The sequence below is a fragment of the Octopus sinensis genome, unplaced genomic scaffold, assembly GCF_006345805.1.
Source record: "Octopus sinensis unplaced genomic scaffold, ASM634580v1 Contig02042, whole genome shotgun sequence".
NCBI classification, from domain to species: domain Eukaryota; kingdom Metazoa; phylum Mollusca; class Cephalopoda; order Octopoda; family Octopodidae; genus Octopus; species Octopus sinensis.
The window spans coordinates 358,522-380,872 of NW_021825323.1; the positions used below are offsets into that span (position 1 = coordinate 358,522).

Below are 22,351 nucleotides of genomic sequence, written 5' to 3' on the forward strand. Positions count from 1 at the left end.
ATAATCCCATATTTCATACTCGTGTGACACATTCGACTCACCGGGTCTGTCAGACAGAACCAATTTTGTTCTGAATTGCCCAGAAAATCCCTTCTCTCCAGAATTAACTACTCTGCAATATTGATTCGAACAATAAACAGTCCGCCATGAGTCTGAATAATCTGGATGTCAGCCTCCCGACATAAATGGTCCCCAATACTCTCTTCGATGTCAAAAATGAACGACTCGAATAAACGAGCATTCGATATTGAGACTGGACGGAAATAAGGGTCATCTACAGACAAGAGGCATCTCGATTTTATGGAGCATTTCTACAATAGAAGACAACCACGTACAATCCAAATTTCAGTGACTACTTTAGAACTGTCGACATGTTCTTCGTTCGTTGCGATTAAACCAGTGACCAAATAGTCGTGGTGGAATGTGGATTGGAGACGACCCCCGTTTTTAAGTATCAGGTCAGTCAGAGAGGAACAGTCCACTGAAGAATGAAGTTTAAAAGTGAGTCCCTCGAACAGTCCCCCTTAGAATATAAAAAGTTATACAACCGTCGGCCGAATATTCAAACATGATATCATTCGCCTGAATATTCGAGCATTGGGAATTCAGAACAGGCTCGGATGACGTGAGGAGAGTGTTGTGATCACTAAACTCGCTCCACCTTGAGCAGCGATTATCCTCGAGTTGAATGTTCTCATTTAAAGATAAGTGATCTGCCCACGTGTCCCCTGCCTCACTCAATGGGACTTGCTGCGTGTCCTCCACTTGAATACAGCTGCCAGAAGTGGTGACAGAGTCGGCAATGTCCAGTTTCGGACTGTAGAGTGTTTCATCTGGGCAGTATGTGGATTGTCCACACGCATACAACCACGTGCAAGTCACGACCTTAATTTTCCACCGTCGGGCGCATTTGTATTTATCGGCTGGGAATATTAGAGATGAATACTAATTTTGGGGTCTTCTGGGACCACGAGATGTGTGCAGTCATTAATCTTCATAGTCCCCGTGTACTGTCCCCCTAGAATAGAACAGACCTCTGACCATTGCTTTCAATTATATTTTGGAGAGCATGACGGTCACATGCCTCAAAGCCCGAGAGAGAAATGACGAGTCCAGACAGAGAGGGACATCTGAACTGTCGCAGATATACACGTGCATCCACGTCGCAACCTCCGTTGGTCATTTGCCACAATTCCTCGATAGCCGAAGGAACGACAACTTCCAACCCAAGTCTGCGCGCAACCTGCAAATAAGGCAAGAGATGTCGACAGCATATTTCTTGGAGCCCACCGAGTCGCATATCAAGTGAGTGACGTTGTCGGTTAGCGAATTAATGAACCTGCCCCCCATCAGTCGAATTCGTGATGACATTTGTGTCTGTCTATGAGAAATAGAAATCACCCTCGACTCAGTGGAAACTCCGGTGGACGTGAAGAACGTGTCGACAAGAGTGATTGTCATTATTGGATGGCCCAGTTTGGGGATTTGCTAATAAATCACATTATGAGAGATACAGAGTTTTGTTTGGCTGCCATGATTATGCACTTAGGGCCAATTATTCTAACAAATTAGCCACCATTCACCTACCGCGACTTGATGCTCACCAGCTTTTCATATACCGGCCCGCTAAATTCTCCCATAATATAAATGGATGACTGGGAGGTGGAAGGGATAGAATCTCCATCCTCTATCAAACGAATGGACGCATCCTGAGAACTGAGTATCTGCAATCGCTGTCATTTTTGTACTTTATATGCTGATTTTAGGTCAGCACAACTGTTCTTGTTCACAAATATAAAGTTGAGTGATGTCCTAGAATTCAATCCTATGTCAAATTTCAATTTATCATTTTTCATGTGATTTTAGTTCTAATAACGTGATTTGGTACTTATTACACCACATAAACAATTTCAAAAAAGCAATTATCAATTAAGGCGGCAAATTATTTTCAATATTTTTTCAGTAATTAATGGAAATAATATTCATACAAATAATATTAAGCTATTAATACAAATAATCAGTTTCCATTGCGATCTTAGGTGGCAACATCTCTATCATTAGTAGTTTCAGATCAAAACTAAATTTTATTTTAAATATAACCCTTTTTAATAATCATTATCAACATACAAAAACAAATAATTAATAGCAGTCTTCTATCAAAAATTCAAAAAACAGTTGGAAATCTCTCAGTCTCTCCCAAGTCTCTCAGTTATCTATAAAATGAGTAATATTGTCACAGATTTCGTATCACATAGTTAGCTGTGAACATTTTTTGTTCCACTAACTAATAAGAGACTTCAAATATTACAGATGTTATAGACTGATCAAATATGCGAGACTGGTAATTAAAACCTTTTTTGATTGCATTTTTAATTTGAGTTAATTTTACCTCACTTTAGACCAGGGGTTCTCAACCTTTTTAGCTCAAGGGCCAAATCGATAATTAAGATTAGCTTCGCGGGCCCCACAAAAAATTTTTTTATATATTTTCCAAGCCGGTAACTCGCTTGCAATCCGAAGTGCAGCCACTGCTGATGCGTAATGAGTTTTTGGACTCTTTTTTCTTTTTTTAATTTCCATTTCCTTTATAAAGAAATAAAAGCTAAAAAATCTACAAAAGGCGTTGTAACTAAAAAGAAAGTACAGTAAAACCTCTCGAATCCGCCGATTTTTTGGTCGGTCCCAAAATCGGCGGATTCGAGAGGCAATTTAAATAAAATTTTATAGTTGAAACATGAACTTACAATATAGATTAAATATTTCTTTTTATATACAAATGACTGAATACACAAATTATTTATATTCAAATTATCAGAAATTTTATAACATTTCCTCAATTCGCATAATATTTTAGAGATCATCTATCTATTGCAAGTCTTATTGGAATGGGTGTAGGTAACATATTTTCCAATGTTGAAATTTTTAGAACATCTTGGACTTTTGAATCTTTCTATCATTACAGGCCTTCTTTTATCGGAACCAGAACAATTTGCGCATAATAGTAAAGAAAATCGATCCTTCGATAACTTTATTCCAGGCCTTGATTTAGTGCACACATGTTTAGAAGAAATCGCCTTGTAAAAAACACCACTTTCATCTGAATTATGGACATTGTCCAATCCATATTGTTCAGTTTTTAAACTGATTGTTTCATTAAAATCAGCAATAGATTTTTCATCATGATTTACTGATCCAGTGTCTCCATGAAATTTTCTGACTTGATACCATTTTGTAATTTAGACTTTTCTAGCCACCCACGACTTGCTTTAAATTCTGGAAAATTTTTTAAAATTTTAAGAGCTTTTGCAATTAACATCGAATCTGATAGAATTGCTCCACTAGATTCCATTAAGTCAATCCATGTTATCATCGCTACATCAATTTCATTAAATTTGAGTTTTGGAATTCTCATTATGTTTAATTTTTTGATATCAGTCCTATTCAAAAGGTCCGATTTTGATTTAAGGTCGTTTATAGTTTTCGGAAAAATTTTCTTTTTTAATCGTGAAGAAAAATCCTGGAAATTTGAGGTGCAGAAACAAATGGGTTGTCAGAAATATAACGTAGTATAGAAATTTTTTCGTTGATAGAAAGTCTAACACAACGACGCATCACAAAAATACAATTTAACGTGTAATGAGAATTTTAAAATGTTAATAAAAAATTATTTTTCATAATACTTGAGGAGCGGATTCGAGAAACAAGCGGATTCAAGAATCATTCATAGGAAATTTCAAATTTTTGATTAAAACAAGCGGATTCGAGAAGCGGCGGATTCGAGAAGCAGCGGATTCGAGAGGTTTCACTGTATTATTTGTTTATTAAGTTTTTGAAATCCGGAATAAGTAAAATTGAAAAAGTTCGTAAAAGCTGACGTAGAATTTTTTGAATTTGTCTTGAGGAATTAATTCGTAAAAATTAATAATGGACGCATTTTTGAACAATGCTGCCAGATCTATATCATGTTGTAAATTAATGAGTTCTAGTTGAAACTTTGCAGGCGCATCCTTAATTTCCACGCTGAATGGAGTTGCAAATATTTTCATTAAAGGAAAGAATTGTCGTCAACTATGACTACAATTGGGGATACGCATGGAAAGAGACACTTCGGTGCCTTGTTTTTATCTCCCCGTTGATGATTTCTTCCTTGTTTTTCTTTTTCTTTTCGGTCAATAAATACTATTCTATTCTAAAGGAAAGAATTCGTTAAAATTCTAAAAATTAAATGTATATAAATGTACCCCAAAACGTGCTTCAAATTGATTAATTAAATCACCAATTATGGATATGTTTAACCTTAAGAATAAATAATTAAATTTTAACATTATTAAAAAATTAAAAAAGTTAGTTACTCTAAAGGGGCCGCAAAAAAAATCCTGGGGGCCGCATTTGAGAACCGCTGCTTTAGACTTTTCTTTCGTTACTGATTGTGGTGATAAAACTGTTTTCCGATCTCAATTTTTTTTATATATTAATAAATTTTTTGAAATTGTTAAAAAAGAATCCGAAAGTATGACTCACCAAAAATTTTAAAAAATTTGAATAGTATTTTTAAATTACAAGTTGCCACAGTTACTTCGTCCATGCAAAAAACCCAAATAAAAATATCTGCCATCGACCTAGTCGATATTGCACTCAGTCCTACTTCACCCAACATTGTCAACTTTGATGCCCTGAGGAGTTGTCTATTGGCTATTTTGGGGGATAATGTAAATAAAGATTTGTTGGTGTCCCCCGATATATTGGAGGGCGGAAGACACACTTTACAAAAAACCGACGAGCTGTGGACGCGATTGAAGGCAAATGAGACTGCAGTTGAAGCTTTGAGAGGAAACTCAAACGAAACTGAGGCTTTACTTAAGCGAGCTGGACTTGTTCCCAGACTGGGAAGTTGTGAATTTGGGATAAGTGATATCTGGAAAGCAGTGGAGTTAGATCACAGAGTTGGGGCCAACAGTAATGGAATAGATAAGGCAATTTATAAATCATGCGAGTCGTAGTTGGGAAGAATTATGGACGAAATGTCAAAAATGATGAAAGAGATAGAACGTCGCCAAAATGAAATTGAAAAGGTATGCTTTGCAGATCTGGCTTACGTAAACTGAGAGTATCATGCACCTTATAGAGTACACCAGTTGCATATATTGATTGCGGGCTATTTGTAGAATTTTAATTAGTTTGACACGCAGATTAAATATCTGCTCAAACAGAATTAATTTTCTTCAACTTAGCTAATGCTTAGTTCATGCAACACATTCAAATCACTGTAGAACAAGTCAGAGGTGAACTCAGTAAGCAGACGGTTTCCGTTTTAAATATCACTTTTTTAGAAGAACCTACAGGACTCTGTAGACGCACTCTCTGAGACTGTCGTAAACAGAACCTCACTCCAAACATATGTCACTTGGAGTCAATTAGAAGAGTCTCTTTCAAGACTGATAAAGAAAACAGAATCATTCGAAGTTGTATGTCAGACCGATCAGGTTGGTTTTGAACAGCAGAAAAGTAGAGTATGGCCAAAATGAGATCAAGGTCGGTGTCGGTCTGTTCTCTTGGTCCATCGGAAGAACTGGCTGACTTACTTAGCAGACTGGGCAGTCTTGCAGACAATCATTTAGAATTTATCAAGAAAATGGACGAATTAGACGTATTCCATAATACTAAATATCTCAAAGAAATGTTTAGAAACGAAGGCAAATTCCGCTGACCTTGAAAATTATAGTAATCATTTTGTAGTTATGTTAGTGCCGACGCACAGAGCCGAAGAAGAATTTAAACAGCTTATTACACTCAAATCTTTGATTGAATCGTCAATGGCGGACGTTTTCTAACTTTAACTAGTTTTAGACAAACAGTCAACTGATTGCATTGGACTCAACGTCAAAAAATAACTGCAGAGAAATTACAAGTTTAACTGACCAGCTCGAAAAAATTAATTCGAAATGGGAATCAGATTCCGAGAATATCAAAGTACCACTAATTGTACTATTCGACAGAATCTGAGGGGATTATGTGTAGCGTTAGATAATTCCAAGGCGGATCGACAACAAATGGACATTAGTTTAGCAGAGGTATGTCCTCCTTGTACCATTCCGTAGAAAGTAGACAAATCCTTGTTTGAGGACTCACTGAGCAGTTCTTTATTTAAAGAAACAATCGAACGGATTGAATCGGCGATCCACAACATAACCGAAAGAATGACCGAGCAGAGCACAGTTTATGCCGACTGTCATATTTAGGTAATTCAACTTCGAGAAGCAATGCGCTTGTTGGCCGAGGAAGTCAACAGTAAGCCAAGTCAGGCGGATTTGACTCAGTTCAAACACATCATGGAAAGGAGACTACGTTTATTAAAACGTGGATCTCACGAAGCCCGTTCCAATGAAGCAGCCGTTCTTAACAGGTTGATTAACCAGTCATGTTGAAGACGACTCTCCACCAGTTTTCACTGTCTCTCGTGTGGCCGTCCTGTTAATGTCGTCGTCCACAGGTAGCATAGTTTTTAAGAAATAAGGTTTTTAAACGACATTGACAGCTCATTTCGACCTTCTTCCGCTGTCGCCCCTTTTCCTGAAATGCACGGAAACAAGACTCATCTGAGTATATCCAGACCACTCTCCTCCGGTCGTGGATTGAGATCAAAATCGAGGGATCCTCAGAAAAAGTACATTTGTCTACTGTTAGTAAAAGCAAGAAGTGGTGGCAATCCGACCGTACATATGCCATTAACTCCTCCAGGTTTTTAATTTTTGCCAATTTTAAGAAATCAAAGTCCGGTTATTTATAGCAGTCTTTCGGCGTTGGCAATGCGTTTAATTTGTAGTACTGAGGTCCCATTGCTCGGCATCGACGGACATATCTACAAAGGGAAGATTGATAGAGACAGTCCCGACACCATCAAATACCGCCTGGGTGCCATTTCTTCCAAAAAGGAATTGGAAAATGACACGCATTTCATAAGTGACGGAGTCATGTATCATCAGGAGGCATCAATAAGGTTGAGAGGACATAGTGTTCACTCTAATTAATTACCAATTTTAATTCGTTTTAGTCCCAATCAATTGACACAAAGTCGTCACGAAGGGTGATTTACACGCCAAATAACTAACATTATTTTCACTTGGTTAAATAATATATTTTATTACTTCAAACATTGCAAAAAAAGTTCAATGTGATCATTCAAGATTCTTATGAAAGCAACATTTTAATTTGATAGTGATTTATTAGTTCCTATTATTTCTCTTGTCTGAAACGAAGCTGGATTATTTGAAAATACAGTTAAACCCCGGTTAATCGCCGGACCACTCGCGTTAGTCAGTCGCTACTTTTTGTACGAAAAATAAAATTTTATAAAAAAAATTAAGTTACTCAAAAATTTCAGATACTTGCCATTATTTTTAATTGCCTAATTTAAAATAAAATGATTTAATTTCGAACAATAAAATAAAGCTCAGTAAAATAAAGTTGTTTATTTAAAAAACGGATGAGAAAAGTGCACGGTTAGACGTCACTTGCGGCTGCATGCATGATGCAGTGTGCATTTGCGCGAACGACAGCTATTCCTATTTGGCAGGAGGATTTCGTAAAAATGTGATTTCCTCAGTTGCTTAGTCAGTTTGAGACAATTTGATGCGTAAATTAATGCTACGAATTGACAGAAAGAGAAAAGTGGTGGATTGTGTTAAGAAACTTGAAAACGGTGGAAAAATTGACCTTGGCCATCTCAATGTGGTTTCCGATTATTTTGCATTTTGCGACGTGTTGATCGATGTTGCGGTTGTTATTTATCGAAGCCGAGATTTTGGTAACCGCGATTCAGAAGTGAAATCAACATCGTCAGCATAGCGATTCCTCAATTGTATAATGTGAAAAACGAAGGAATTATTGATATTATAAAAGTTCTTCCAAATTGGAAAGCTAGCGGCTGTGATGGAGTTTACAACTTTTTTATAAAGAGCTTTACTGCTGTCTATGAACCCCTATGCGAGGAGATACGGAAAAGAATAAAAGATTAATATACTTCAGAAGATTGGTTTTACATCGGTACTACGTACTATATACCAAAAATGGATGTATGTGATCACTCAAGGATCTGATACCAATTACGTGTATGCCTAACCTGTATAAACTGATGACAAAGTGTGTGAACAACAAATTATCGGACTATATCGAAGCATATGGCCTCGTTAGCGACAATCAACTTGGAATACGAAGAATGTGTTAGGGAGCGAAGAAACAGGCAATCGTAAATGCGAATAAGCTATCTTATATGTGGATTGATGTGAGGAAAGCATTTGATTCAGTCGACCACGAATTCTTAATCCAGGCCCTGCAAAACTCTGGGCTCCCGTGTTGGATAGTAATGTTTATCAAGAAACTCACTATCAAATAGAAAATTCGTATAAATTTGGAAAACAGAACACTGAGGGAAGTTAAAATCAATAGAGGTATACTGCTAGGAGATTCTCTCGCACCTCTGATCTTTGTCCTATTAATGGACCCTCTAAGCCGAAAGCTCAACGGAAAATTCCTGAAAGTAATTATGGGAAACTCAGGCAAGGAACCCGCATATGCTACTAACCACCGCCTATTTATGAAAGATATACACTGAACAAAAATAAAAAACTGAACAAGCATTTTCTCAAGAATTTAATATGAAACAATATCTAAAAAATAACTTCTATTGATTTAAAACATTAAATAAAGTATTGTTTACTTTTTTTGTTTTTCTAAAAAATATTATATTTATACGGTTTTTTATTCATTGATAATTCAGAACCCAAAAAAACTGAACAAATTTATTTAATATCTACTATGTCCTCCAATGTTTGGTTCCTCAATTATAATAAAAATGATTCTTATATTCGTAGTATTAACAAGTCATGACCTATCTATAGTTTATCACTAGTTCTAAAATCTTAAAAAATACGGAAAGTAGCATGATGGGTCAATATCTCCCTAGAAATCGAAAGGCCTTTTCGTGGAATATCATTACTCAGATAGTCGACGATGCAATTCAAATAATTTGGTTCAAAGGGAAAATTTCCTTTGTTAAAGTCGCTACATAATTCTTTAATTTGTACACGTAACAAAAAGTTTTAGTGTATTTATTTAATCTTTTTGAATGAGTCATTTGATGAAGCTTGCCGGGATTGGAACGGGTCAGGACTCAAAATCCCCGAAGACACAACGAAACAAAGGAACTGGGATAACATTGTCTGCTCCAAAATTTCAGAAGGGCTTAAAAAAGAAGCAAATCAACATCGCCTTGCTTGCCTGGTGTCAGCCTCAAGTGGAGGGAGCGGAGCATGGCTTGGTGCAATCCCTTGCCCAAATCTCGGGACTTTTTTGGACGACGATTCTTTGAGGATTGGAATCGGACAAAGACTTGGACTAGACGTTTGCCAGGAGCACCGATGCCGCTGCGGGAAAACGGTCGATGCGAAGGGATTGCACCCGCTATCCTGCAGGAGATCCGCCGGAAGAGGACCACGTCACGCCGCTCTGAACGACGTGATCGTCAGAGCTCTGAAGGCTGCAGGCTTCCCAGCACAGCTTGAACCAGTGGGTCTCGATCGAGGTGATGGAAAGAGACCTGACGGGATGACTCTTTTCCCTTTCAACTCCGGACGATCTTTGGTCTGGGACGCAACTTGCGTCGATACTTACTCAAGCACGAATCTCCTTAAATCGGTTCAGACACCTGGAGCAGCTGCCTCAATCGCGGAAAACCTTAAAACCAAAAAATATTCCTCCCTCGGGGACCGCTACAGATTCACCCCTGTTGCGGCTGAGTCATCAGGAGCTGTTGGCCCAGCGACTGCCGAGTTCTTGCGCGAACTCGGAAGAATGCTCGCCACAAAGAAAAATGATCCTCGTGAAGGAGTATGGCTAAGACAAAGGATCGGAATAGCCATACTCCGAGGGAACTCGCTTTCCATACAGGCAGCGGGCTTCCTCAATTGATTTCTCAAATCAATCTCTTCTCTGAATTTATTAACTGACATTATTAATAATGAAAAAAATCTTTAACTTAAATTTTCCCCGGTCTTATTCGTTGTATATCTAGAGACGGCCCTACGAAATACCAGGAATAATATCCCCAGACATATTACAGAAGTCATCTACGCAGATGGCATAGATCTCACCGCAACAGACCATCAATTAGAAGGTACTATGGACAAATTGCCCAACACATTTGAAAAATCATTCCTAAAAATTAACATTGAGAAAATAGAATACACTATAGTGAGGCGATGTGAACAACTACACGAGGGAAAATGGAGGCATACAAAGAAACTTGGCACTTTCTTAGAAGATACAGAAGACATGATACGAAGAAAATCACTAGCAACTTTCGAGCTTAAAAGATTAAACAACGTATGGTTGAGAGGTAACAAATTTCTGCGTCTTTCACAAGCGAGATAACTTTACTAACTTTATTTTGCAGTGTGCTTATTAACAAAGAAACTAATTAACTAAGTAATTTTTCTAACTAAGTCCAGAGCCTTTAAAGTGAGCAGAATGTGGCACTCCACGCACCTCCTCCCCTTCTTCCTTTTCTTCTCTGGCACTGTAGACCTTCGAGAAGGTGCAGTCCAGCGCCTCTCGCTGACTAAACGTCAGGAAAGGGCTGGATCGGCGAGCATCAAACGAGACACTCTCCAAAGTTCTCTTAAGAACAGTTGACTGTATATAAGCCTGTAGACTCTACAGTGTAGACCAGTGATTCTTAACGGGGGCGCTGGCGCCCCCCTGGGGGCGCTGGAACATATTAGGGGGGCGCTGGAATTTTAATTTTTTTTAATTATTATAAATATTTTATTAGTTTTTGTAAATCATTATCACGTGCTTTTCTATTAATTCTAAATTCAAATTGTCTTGTGTGTACGTAAAAAAATTATTCACTGATAATATTTATAAATATTTGTTAATTGTATTTAATATTTTAGAACTTTTTAATAAATATTTTAATTATATTTTATAGATGTCTGATAAAAAAGTAAAACGACGTATATATTCGGATGAATACCTAAAGTTTGGAGTGATACCCTACGACCATAACAATTCACTTCCAATGTGTCTTATGTGTAAAAAGGTCTTTACAAATGAAGGAATGAAGCCTTCAAGAATGCTAAATCATCTTAAGATTTGTCATCCTGACAAACTTGATGCGGATATCAATTATTTTTCTAATCTGAAATATAATTATGAAAATCGTCTTATGATTAATCAACTATTTACAAAAAATTCGAAGATGCTTGAAAAAGGCCTATTAGCATCATACAAAATATCGCAATTGATAGCGAAATCAGGAAAACCTCATACTATTGGAGAGTCATTAATATTACCAGCTATCAAAGAAGTGTTAAATTCAATGGTTGATTGTGATTCTGAACAAATAATTTCATCAATTCCTTTGAGTAATAGTTCTGTTTCTTCCAGAATTGATGAAATGGCATTTGATATCGAAGAAACCCTATGTGCATTTTTAAGAACAACAAAATTTTCAATTCAGATTGATGAATCGACATTCAACGATAGTGTTGCACTTTTATTAGTTTACGTACGTTATATTAATCAAAATGATGTAATTCAAGAAGAATTTTTATTTTCTGAACACCTTGAACTCGATACAAGAGGATTAACAATTTTCAAAACTGTTGAACAATATTTTTTGAAACATGAAATACCCCTTAGCAATATTTTTGCTTGTTCAACAGATGGGGCACCTGCGATGGTTGGAGTTCATCGTGGGTTTTTGGCATATATGAAGGAAAAAGTACCGAATATTTTTACAATCCATTGCGTCATTCACAGACAGCATTTAGCTGCGAAAAATTTAAGTGAGAGGCTGAATGAATCACTAAATGTTGTCATATGTGCAATAAATCGTATTAAAATGCACCCATTGAATTCGAGAATATTTCGACATATTTGTGAACAAAACGATGAGCATTATGAACGACTTCTTTTGCATACCCATGTTAGATGGCTTTCAAAAGGAAACTGTTTGTGTCGATTTTTTGAATTGTATGATTCAATCTTAGAATTTTGTCAGTTACATGAGCAGAGAATTTTTAGGTAATTATTCCTTAATCATTTTAGTAAGTTGATTTTATTGAAAGCTGATATAGCTTATCTAGCTGATATTTTTTATAAAATCAACCAAGTAAATATTAGCTTGCAAGGAAACAATATCAATTTAATAAATGTAAAAGGAATTATTATGCCTTTTATTGAAAAATTACAACTTTATGAAAACAATATTAAGAAAAAGATTTTTATTAATTTTCCAAATCTACAAAAATTTGGGGTTATTTTTTGTAATAATATTTATTAGGTCGAAAAATTAACGGATTCTGACTGTGAATGCTTTTGCTTGCATCTAAAAATGTTAAAAGATGACATGAAAATCCGCTTTGAAGATTTAGAAAATTTAAAATTTTTTGATTGGTATATAAATCCATTTGAAACTGAAAACGTTAATTTATCTCAAGAAATAACAGAAAATTTATTAAATCTGAAATATGACTTTGAAGCTAAAGTCATTTTCAACAAATATGGATATCAACAATTCTGGGTTACTCATAGAAAAAAATATCCTTTATTGTGGAATGAAATTGAAACACTTATAATAGCATTTCCTTCAACATATCTAGTTGAAAGAGGATTTAGTGCAGTCTCTAATATTTTGACCAAAAAAAGAAATAAATTACAAATTGTGAATAGAGGAGATTTGAGACTAAGTCTGTCGACTATTGAAGCTGACATAAAACGATTGACAAATTCCCATCAAGCACAAGGCAGTCACTAAAATTTTTTTATATAAAAAAGTTTGGTTTGTGAATACCCTTTTTAATTCTAAAAAAATAATAAGTAATATTCGAAAATATTAAAATGAAACAATTGGCGAAAAAATTGCCAAATAAATCTATAATTGAAAAAAAATAAATTAAATAATAGGGGGGCGCTGAAATTTTGAAGCTTCGAAATTGTGTCAAAAGGGGGCGCTGACTTAAAAAAGGTTAAGAACCACTGGTGTAGACTCTACACTGTAGAGACTTATCTACACCCAGCTGTCTTTAGCACCGTTTGTGTCTTATTAACAATAATAACTTAAATTTTTTGGTTAATTTTTCTAGTTCTTAGGGTAATAAAGTTATTTTTTGGTTAAATTTTTATATTTTTAGCTTAAAAAATGCCCTACGTATTATAATTAATTTGAAGTTGGAAAATTGAATTTTTTGGTGTTAAATGAGGCTTTTCCTTTTTATGCCCCGCAACGACTGAGTGTTGTATTTATGTGGGCCCCTTATTTGTTTCATGACATGACTATCTTGGCTTGTAACATTTTACAGAGCATATAAGCAAGTTTTATGGATTGCTATCCATATGGGTATATGGCCATTAGCAATTTACTTTAAATTATAAGTAAAAAAGCTAATCAATGAGAGTTTTAGTCTGCTACAATATTTTAATTAATTCGTCAATCATTATTTAATTCTAACAAATTCTGTTCAACATTTTCCCATACTCAGTGACGTTTGATTCTGCTCAGATATTAAAATAAAAGTTTCTTATCTACACCCCTCGACATTAAAATCCGGACAGTTAATAAATCGTTATTTTTATTATCAATTTTATTAAATTAAAAACTTAAGCATGCTAATATCATCTATATTTTTTAATTTTATAATATTTATCCATAAATCTTTTTAAAATATTGAGAATAAAGAAAAAACCGATTTTTTTAAGACAAAAAATTCCGGACAAATGTCAAAAAAATAAAATATCAGTAAGGAATATGCTTTCCTCTCGATTTATATAACTCTAAACTACGAGTTTTCATCGAATTTATTAATTTTCGAATAAAATCAATTGGAATTTTATCCCAAATTTCTAATATTTTATCCTTTTGTTGATGTTTATTTTTTGGTCGATTTTCTGTATCATCCCTCAATAATTCATATTTAATTTTTGACCAAATATGTTCAATGGGATTCATATCGGGGGATTGTGCCGGCCAATCGAGTAAATTAATTTTGTTTGCAGAAAAATACTTCTTTGTTGCTTTCGAAGTATAGTTTCTAACTGATAAAGCGATTTAATTAAGAATCATTGAAGGAAAGGTTTTTAAGCTGCTTATAAAAAGTTTTGGTTATTTGAAAAAAGACTGTTTCTTCATCGTCTTTGTTTAAGTGTACATTAAGAGAGAGCATTTTACATGTATCGATTAGGTAGAAGTGGCAACTGTTTACATCGTCCCAAAAGATTATGATGTTCTTATGCGCGACTTCTAATAGATACTCTAAAAGGAATTAAAAAAATGATTGTTAAGTTTCTAAAAAATTACGATATTCTATTTTTTCTGATTTTAGAGACATCTAGCTTTTTACTCATTTTATCGTCGGACATGAAATCGAGTCAAGACTGAAACCATGACAGCTGTCATCAATGCTAAAATTGTTAGAAAATTTTGCAACAATAGTGACAGATTTTCCGTCGAACAATAAACATTCTTCAATAAAATACATTAATAATGGAGTGGCCCTCCATTGTGGAACCGGATTGTTTGAAAAAGATCGACACACAGTAATAAAGAAGTAAAGATTCTCTGGTCCTACCTATGATTAATTAAAAATATTAACTTTTTACTCTTTACTTAAATAAAGTGTGTGTCCTGCACATGCGGGACTATAAACATTGTGGCTCTTGTGAAGTGCTACTAATAATAATGGCTTAAGTTACGTTCTAATTAATAAGCCCACATGTTTATTTAGTGGTCAAATTGAAATTTTGATTTCAGTTTTCAAGTTTTATTTATTTAACCTAAGAATCACCAACAGTTAATTAGGGTAATTAATTAGGTGATTCCAACAATCCTCAAGATCTTTCTCAGCTTTTCCCAATTTTTAACCCTGGACCCAACGCAAGTGCGGGACGTTAACAGTTCCCCAATAGCGACATTTATGCGCTTGACAGATGTTTACTATAGAAGCAACTTTGTAGTCTAAACTCTTAATTTCACTCTTCATTTTTTGAAATAATAATTTTTTAATTATTTACTTTAAATATTTTTTAATTCTGTGCATATAAAATTTTTAATCGCCATCCTGTGACTTGTTCCCAAATTTGGCAACTAAACGGGGTTTAACTGTATTTATTTACAAAATTAATTGCATTTTAAACTAAATTTACATTAAAAATTAATCATCAAAACCATAATTACCACACTTAAACTGTGTTAATAATCTAAGGAAATACATGAAAAATAAATCGAATAATAAACAACTATTAATAGAAATAAGTCAGATTTTAGCCAAGATAAGGAGGGAGACCAACCTTTTCAGGCTTGAAGTTCTCAAAAGAGTCAATCCTCAATTTAACTTGCATATCCAGCTGGTTGTCTTGTACTACTTGATCTGGAATCCAAACAACTTGCATCCCCGCTCGTATACCCGCCCATGCTCCGTTAATAGAATCCTCAAAGACAATCACCTCAACTGGAAAAGTACAAATACATTTCGGCAATCCGAAGGGGGGTTTCTGAAACGATTTGCACACACCTGATAGCAGTCGGGATAGGGCTTTCCACGCAGCACTTCGCTGTCATTAGGGACGCATAATCCGTGACTAAACAGCGAGAACAATTCACGGTGGCTCTCTGTCTTCATTTGATGCTCCTCCAGGCCAGAACTGGTAGCGTACCCCATGGGAATTCCGTGTTTGTGCAAGTGCCTGATCAACCTTTCCACTCCTGGAATATGCTGAGTCAACAACCAGAAATTAGTGGGGTCGCTCTAAAATGCACTGACCCAAGTTCGCCCAAATATTGTCGAATCTCGTCCCCGTTCAGAGGAATGCCAATTTCTGTCTGTGCTAGCCAGTAATGCCAACCATTAAAAACACGAGCGCTATCATTCAGACTTGTCCCCATGATCTTCTGCCGAATTTCCTGGGTATATTCCTTACCATATGAGGAGAATAGTTTTGAAATGAGCATCTTGTACACATTTTCAGAGTCTAAACAGTTTTGGTAAAAAAACCTCACCAAGAATTACTCCATCTACATCAAATATCACGTGTGTAATCGGAACTCCCATTAAAGGTTGATTTATTTCAATAGAATTATTTTTATATGTTTCAGAAATATTTTAGTTTTATTAATTTAACTTTATAAAACAAAATTGTTTATTCTTTTATATTGGCGTATAATTAATTAAAAACTTGCAATGTTAAGGAGGACCTGTTCATTTGTCCAACTTCGTAAATATTAAAAAATACGACGATCACTTTAGATTCCTGGATGCTTATGCTGATAAGAATATATGGCAACCTAAAGGAACATGTGAGCATCAAATGAATCCGAAACTTGTTACTCTGATCAGAACGGAAAGTACTTTGGACAATCGCAGAAGATGTCGGGTTGAATCAATTAAATGCCGCCTGAAAGTTGAGATTGACAAGATCAAATTCATTATTACAAAAATGGCCAAGGCTGAAGTCGAAAGTAAATGGAGGTCGGAATTAAGAAAACTGGATAAGGGAAATTCCAACTTCTGGAAAGCATACCAACGTCTTAGTAGAAATGATGCCAAAAGAGTTGGAATTGCACTCAAATGACCAGATGGAAAATACATCTGCTCTGATAATGTCCTGGATGCACTCAGAAACCAACTTAGTCAGGTCCAAGAGGTCGAATCTATTGTTTCACGAAAGACCTAAAGAAACTTGACTGAGGATTGTAAAGAAACTTGACTAAGAAGAGCACCATTTCATGGATGCGGAGAGGGAATCGTTGTGCAACGTCGTGCGCTTATGCTATAGGTGGTTATGCTATGCCTTTTTCCATGAGCTTGAATTTACTCTATTTTGGACTAATTGTCAACTGTCGTGGCTCGTACGCCGACCACGTAGCAAATCAGAGGAAAAGGAGTGTTAGGATCTTTAAAAGCCTAATCAGGTTCTATCTGGGTCCGGAAACATCGAACAGTTGTCTGATTACCTTGGCATTGAAACTGGCTAAAGGAGTACAACTTGACCGAGGTGCCCACGATCTGGATGGTTTTGGAGAAAAGTTATGTTAAGTAATTATGATTGGGGCTAACATGAAAAAAAATGCTTCGGTGCCTTGTTTTTATCTTACCTTTAATGATCTTTCCTTGTTTTGGGGGTTTTGATTTTTCTTCAATAATAAAAAAACTATTCTATTTTTCTGAAACTTACAATTGCAGTAAATTGGAAGCAGGAACATTAATAATTTTTGCAATGATGAAGATTTAACGCTACTGGCCAAAACAAAGGACGACCTCAGGGAGTTAATTCTGAAATTCAAAGAAGACCGCGCCGTCTTTGGTTTACGACTTCTCATAATGGAATAATGGAACTAAAAATTTGGAATGAGAAAATAGAGATTTGTGATAATCTTGTGTTTCCCAGATGCCTAATTAATCAGAATGATGACGGCAATTTGGAAATCAAAATGCGAATTGTCATGAGATGGAGTGCTTTCCTGAAAATGAACAGTATATGGAAAAAAAGATGGCGTTTTTTGGACATGTCGGTTGTTCTGATTATTGAAAAGAATTATTGTGCTGAGTAATGAGAAAGGAAGTCCCGACCAACTAGGACTCGATGGCTATCAACGGTAGAAGACGTCAAGGTATTGTTTTTATCAAAACCTCTCGTCACGGTATCAAATACGCAAGAATATCCAATACCTGAAAGACCGGGAGGGGTAGAGAAAATTAGCTCATGAGATCTCAAAGAGTCAGACACGACTTAATTGGATAAACTAACCTAATTATCTAACTATGTACTAAGCCTTCGGAGCGAACAAGTGGTGGCACTCCGTATACCTCCTTCCCTTCTTCTCTGACACTGTACACATATAAAAAGTTGCAGTAAATGTCATGAAATGACTGGATCTGTGAGCATCAAACAAAATACTCCCCATTGTCCTTTTAAGAATAGTTAACTGCATATAAGCATGTGAGAGTTATCTACACCAAACTTCCTTAAAACAACCTTGTGCGCTGGACAACAACCAAATTAAGGAATAATTTTGAGTAACCAATAAATACATTATGTCGCGAGCGCAGCGCGCGACCGAGCGCTAGACGCGACTTTGACACCTAACAAGCCTATCATCAACAAATATATTTATTAAATTATTTAAAATTTTAACATGATTTAAAATTAAAATTGAAATAACTTAAGTTTTCCATTGAATCCCATAAAATAATTTATAAGTAGACCTTAATAGAAAAAGTAAAATCAATGAATACTGAACGCTAATTTGGTTTAGGTTGTGAGGGGGGTAATAATTGACAGATCTCATTGCTATTTTTCGTTTTAATCTCTAAAATTAGGTATTCTAATCAAAAATGAACTGTGCAGACAGGCTTGCTCCTTCAGAAGATTCTTGTTTTGACATTTTTATAAATTATGAAGCATTTAGATTTTTTCTCATTATTCTAAAATATCAATTATAAATTTTAAAATATTATTTTTATTTATGAAATCGGTTTTAAAGCTCATTCTGCTTTGGCATCGATTTTAATTTTTGTTATCGAATATATTTAATCCCAAATACAAGCTTGGTTTCTTCCGTCTCCTTGGTTTCGTTTGGCTCTTCTCTCCCCTTTTAATCTAGTGACGAGTTTGTTACATAGAAAATAAACATTTCAATTCAATTCTTGGGTATTTGTCAATTTATAGATTTTTTGATTGATCGGATCTAGAAATTGAGTGGTCGCTCGCTGCGCTCGCGACACATTAAAATAAGTTCCAAATAAGAATCAGTTTTATTATGATTAAAGTGCATCGACGAGGGTATCTTCTTTTCTAGGGCTTCTATAAGTCCATTTGGAAGACGGTCTAAATATATTTCTTTTATATATCTGGAAATATTAGCATATATAATGTTTACATAACAATAAACCAAAAACCCAATAGCATAAATTGGGATTGGAATAATACATAAAAGAGCTATCATTGTATTGATGTTCCATGACAGTGATGTTTCGGCTGTGCCAGAAACAGCGTAATCGACGTAGCCAGAAATGAGAACAAGCTGAAATTTTGAAACAATAACAAACTGACCAAACAAGAAACTGGAGCTAAGACCAAAAATGTAGTTTTCCATATAATTCCAGGACGTTTTCCAGTCATTAGTTCAATTTCAGTTGCAAATTGTTCAATGCCTAAAACTATAGAAATGGAAATTAACCATAAACATAAACCAAGCACGAAATTTCAGCCACAGCAACCCACAAATAACCCCAGCTTGTTCCATTGTCGTAAATATCCACATAGCCATAACCACCCTGATTAACTGTCAATTCATGAATTTTACTCGGTATGTCATCGGAAGACCAAGAAGAAAGCTTATAAAACAAATAGAACCACGAACTGCTACATTTGTTTTTTTACCGCAATTTGGAATCATGTTTACTAATGGCGTAATAAATCCCTCTGTGTTAGCAATCTAAAAATTGATTTTTAAAATTATATTACCATTGTCCCAAATCCTAAACAGAACATCATCAAATAAAACAGTGTAGCCCAAAACTGTGCTCCTGGCAGAGCGGAAATAGAAGCGGGGTAGCTGATAAATACTAACTCACTTCCTATGTAAAAATTAAAAATATATATTCCAACCGTGCTTGGTAACTTCAGGAATTGTTTTATTAGACAAATAAGCAAGATGTCCTGTAGCTGAAAAAATAGCAAATCCGGAGTAGAACGACGTAAGACTGTTTGCAAACGAAACAAAAAGAACATCAAACAAGAAATTGTTCTTGTATTTGTTAAAGCTAGATAATGTAATGATTCCTCCTGTACAGGTTGACAGGGAATAAAATATCTGAGTTGATGCTTCTTTCCATACCTTAATATAATTAATTTCAAATATATTACCGCTAATGAGGAAATCTTGGATATATCTGGCTGAATATAAAATTTGATCCCAGCTTTTGACCCTTTAAGAGTGACTCCCCTAATAACAAGTATAGTCAGAATAATGTATGGGAAAATTGCCGTAAAGTAGACGACCTAATTATATTAAAAAAAGTATGTATATAACTTTTCCGACAGTTTTCACAGATCTGGAAAGACTCAAAAACACCATAGTCCATGCAATCGCATATGTCCATGCTAATCCAGAATTAATGCTCCCCATGTCACCAATATTTCCAGTGGTTTGTATTATTTTGTAGCTATTAAATCGCGTCATTCAATAAATTACTTAAAGAATTCTGTAGAAGCTGTACCTTCAGTGCCTATTATAGATTCAATATTTAAACGAAATACAGTTTATGTTCCAGGAGTTGTTACAAGAAGACCATGGTAATGTTCTACTCCACGAATAATACAAATATTGCAGAAATATTGCAACGAGAATGTTGTAATATGCTCCGACAAATATAGAAATAAACACGCAAGAATATCCAATGCCTGGCCAATATTTATTTTTAACATACCTCTAAATATTGGGGAAATATCCCAGCATTTAATCATATCAAGTCCCGTAAACTGCCCCAATGCAACCTCCAAATAAAGAATTGGAACACCGATGAGAAATAGACTTATTATGTAGGGAATCAAAAAAATTCCTAATTTAGTTTAAAAATAATTCGAACCTCCTCCATATTTAAAGCATAAGTATGGAAATCGCCAAATATTACCAAGACCAATTGCGAAAGACAGCAAAGTTAATATAAACTCGATGCCATTAGACCATTTAAGTTTTTCGCTCATTTGTTTTGTCACATAATTTGTTTATTTATAATCAGTTTTAACCACAAAATTATTTTTTATTAAATAGCCGTAAAAAATTTTTAAAATTTGGAAACCAGAATAGCTAACAAATTCCAGTTTTTATGATTGATTGCGATCAGTTCAGGTTTTTACGACCAAAATTATTTTACAATCATTAATTCATTGGTTTTTGATTTTAATTAATTGCATAAAATTGGCTAATTCATTTTCATTTGATTGTATTCAACCTCTTAGTGTGAACAATCATTCATCGCGAATAATCTCTTTTTGACAAATTATTTTAATCAAATTCGCAAAAAATAAAAACTTCAGTTTTGAAAAGTTTTTAAGCTTCTTTTTACGAATTAATAAAAACTTTGAAACCAGAAAAACACATAGAGTAACATAAGATATATTTAGAGTCTTTTGTAAAGTTATGATAGAAAATAGGATAAACAGGTGTGGTTTTGTTGTTTAGCCGATATAATTTTGGAAAAGGCCAAAATTCAAATAAACGCGAATGTACACACTTTCAACCAATCAGGCTTTGAAAGAAAATCATCATGTGCATCCTTAGAAAAGTGAAATTCTACGGGTTCATGTTAAAGTTTGTCAAAAAATAAGAAAACTACAAAAATAACCACATACACTTTTCTGACGATTGTGTCTAAATTATTTATTAAAACAGAACCAAATTTAACTAAGGTTACACTATTTAATTGGGATTTTCACTCCTTATTGTTAGAAATCCCTCTCTTCATTTTATAGGGAGAATTTGCTATTAGTTCCTCACTCTCCTTGCCGGACAAAGTTGTTATATGTCTCATAGCTTCAATTGACGTATTCCTTGCTTCAATTAATAACCTCATCTCTCAATTTCGAGAATTGCATAGTTGGAGGCAAGAAATCCTGCAATTGAAGCTAAGTGCCATTTATTTTAAAGTGTTCCCGTAATCTATACAGCGGTATCTCATTATATAATGTTTTCTGTCATCTTGTTGTGGTTTGCTGTGTTCATTTGCTTCAAAACACGAAGACTACAAAGCCGCTTCCTTCAAAATTCAGCAACAACTATACTCCATTGAGAATTGGCTTACCGAAAACAGGTTCGAGACTTGGTCCTTCAAATCTTCGGTCACCCTATTATATTCCGACAAAAGACAATCAAACATACACCCCAAGCTATCATTCCACTGTCCTCGTACTTACCTTTGATCCAACTATGTCTTTCAACAAACATATCATGAATATTTCAGACAGGGCAAACAGGTGTACAAACATTTTCAAAAAAATAAGTGGTCGCATTACTAGCGTCCAAAACCACTTTTCAAACGAGTCTACAAACAATACATCCGCCAGTTCTAGGTTACGTGCGTCCGAACTGGGCTCCCTATCTATCTACAAGCTCCACTGAGGAACTCTAATCACCACAAAACAGCCCTATGCGTACTATATCTGGGTTCCTAAAATCAACACCCATTTTAAAACTAATCTTCTCCTAATAAAAGAACATCTAAATATGTGAGGAGCACAATTCATATGCTTCTTGATCGTTCGGCTCAAATTTAACATGGTTTGTTTCCGCTTG

General features: G+C 35.1%; 1 protein-coding gene across 1 annotated transcript; it reads right to left on the bottom strand.

The window, feature by feature from the left end:
* Nucleotides 1-15,318: 15,318 nt before the first annotated feature.
* Nucleotides 15,319-19,453, bottom strand: LOC115227162 (probable pseudouridine-5'-phosphatase). The gene is made up of 6 exons (XM_029798075.1): nucleotides 19,438-19,453; nucleotides 19,108-19,214; nucleotides 17,230-17,389; nucleotides 15,803-16,026; nucleotides 15,530-15,770; nucleotides 15,319-15,497 (listed from the first exon to the last, which is right to left on the bottom strand). Exons 1-6 carry the CDS (start codon nucleotides 19,451-19,453, stop codon nucleotides 15,319-15,321), a joined length of 927 nt encoding a protein of 308 aa, XP_029653935.1.
* Between the last annotated feature and the right edge of the window lie 2,898 nt (nucleotides 19,454-22,351).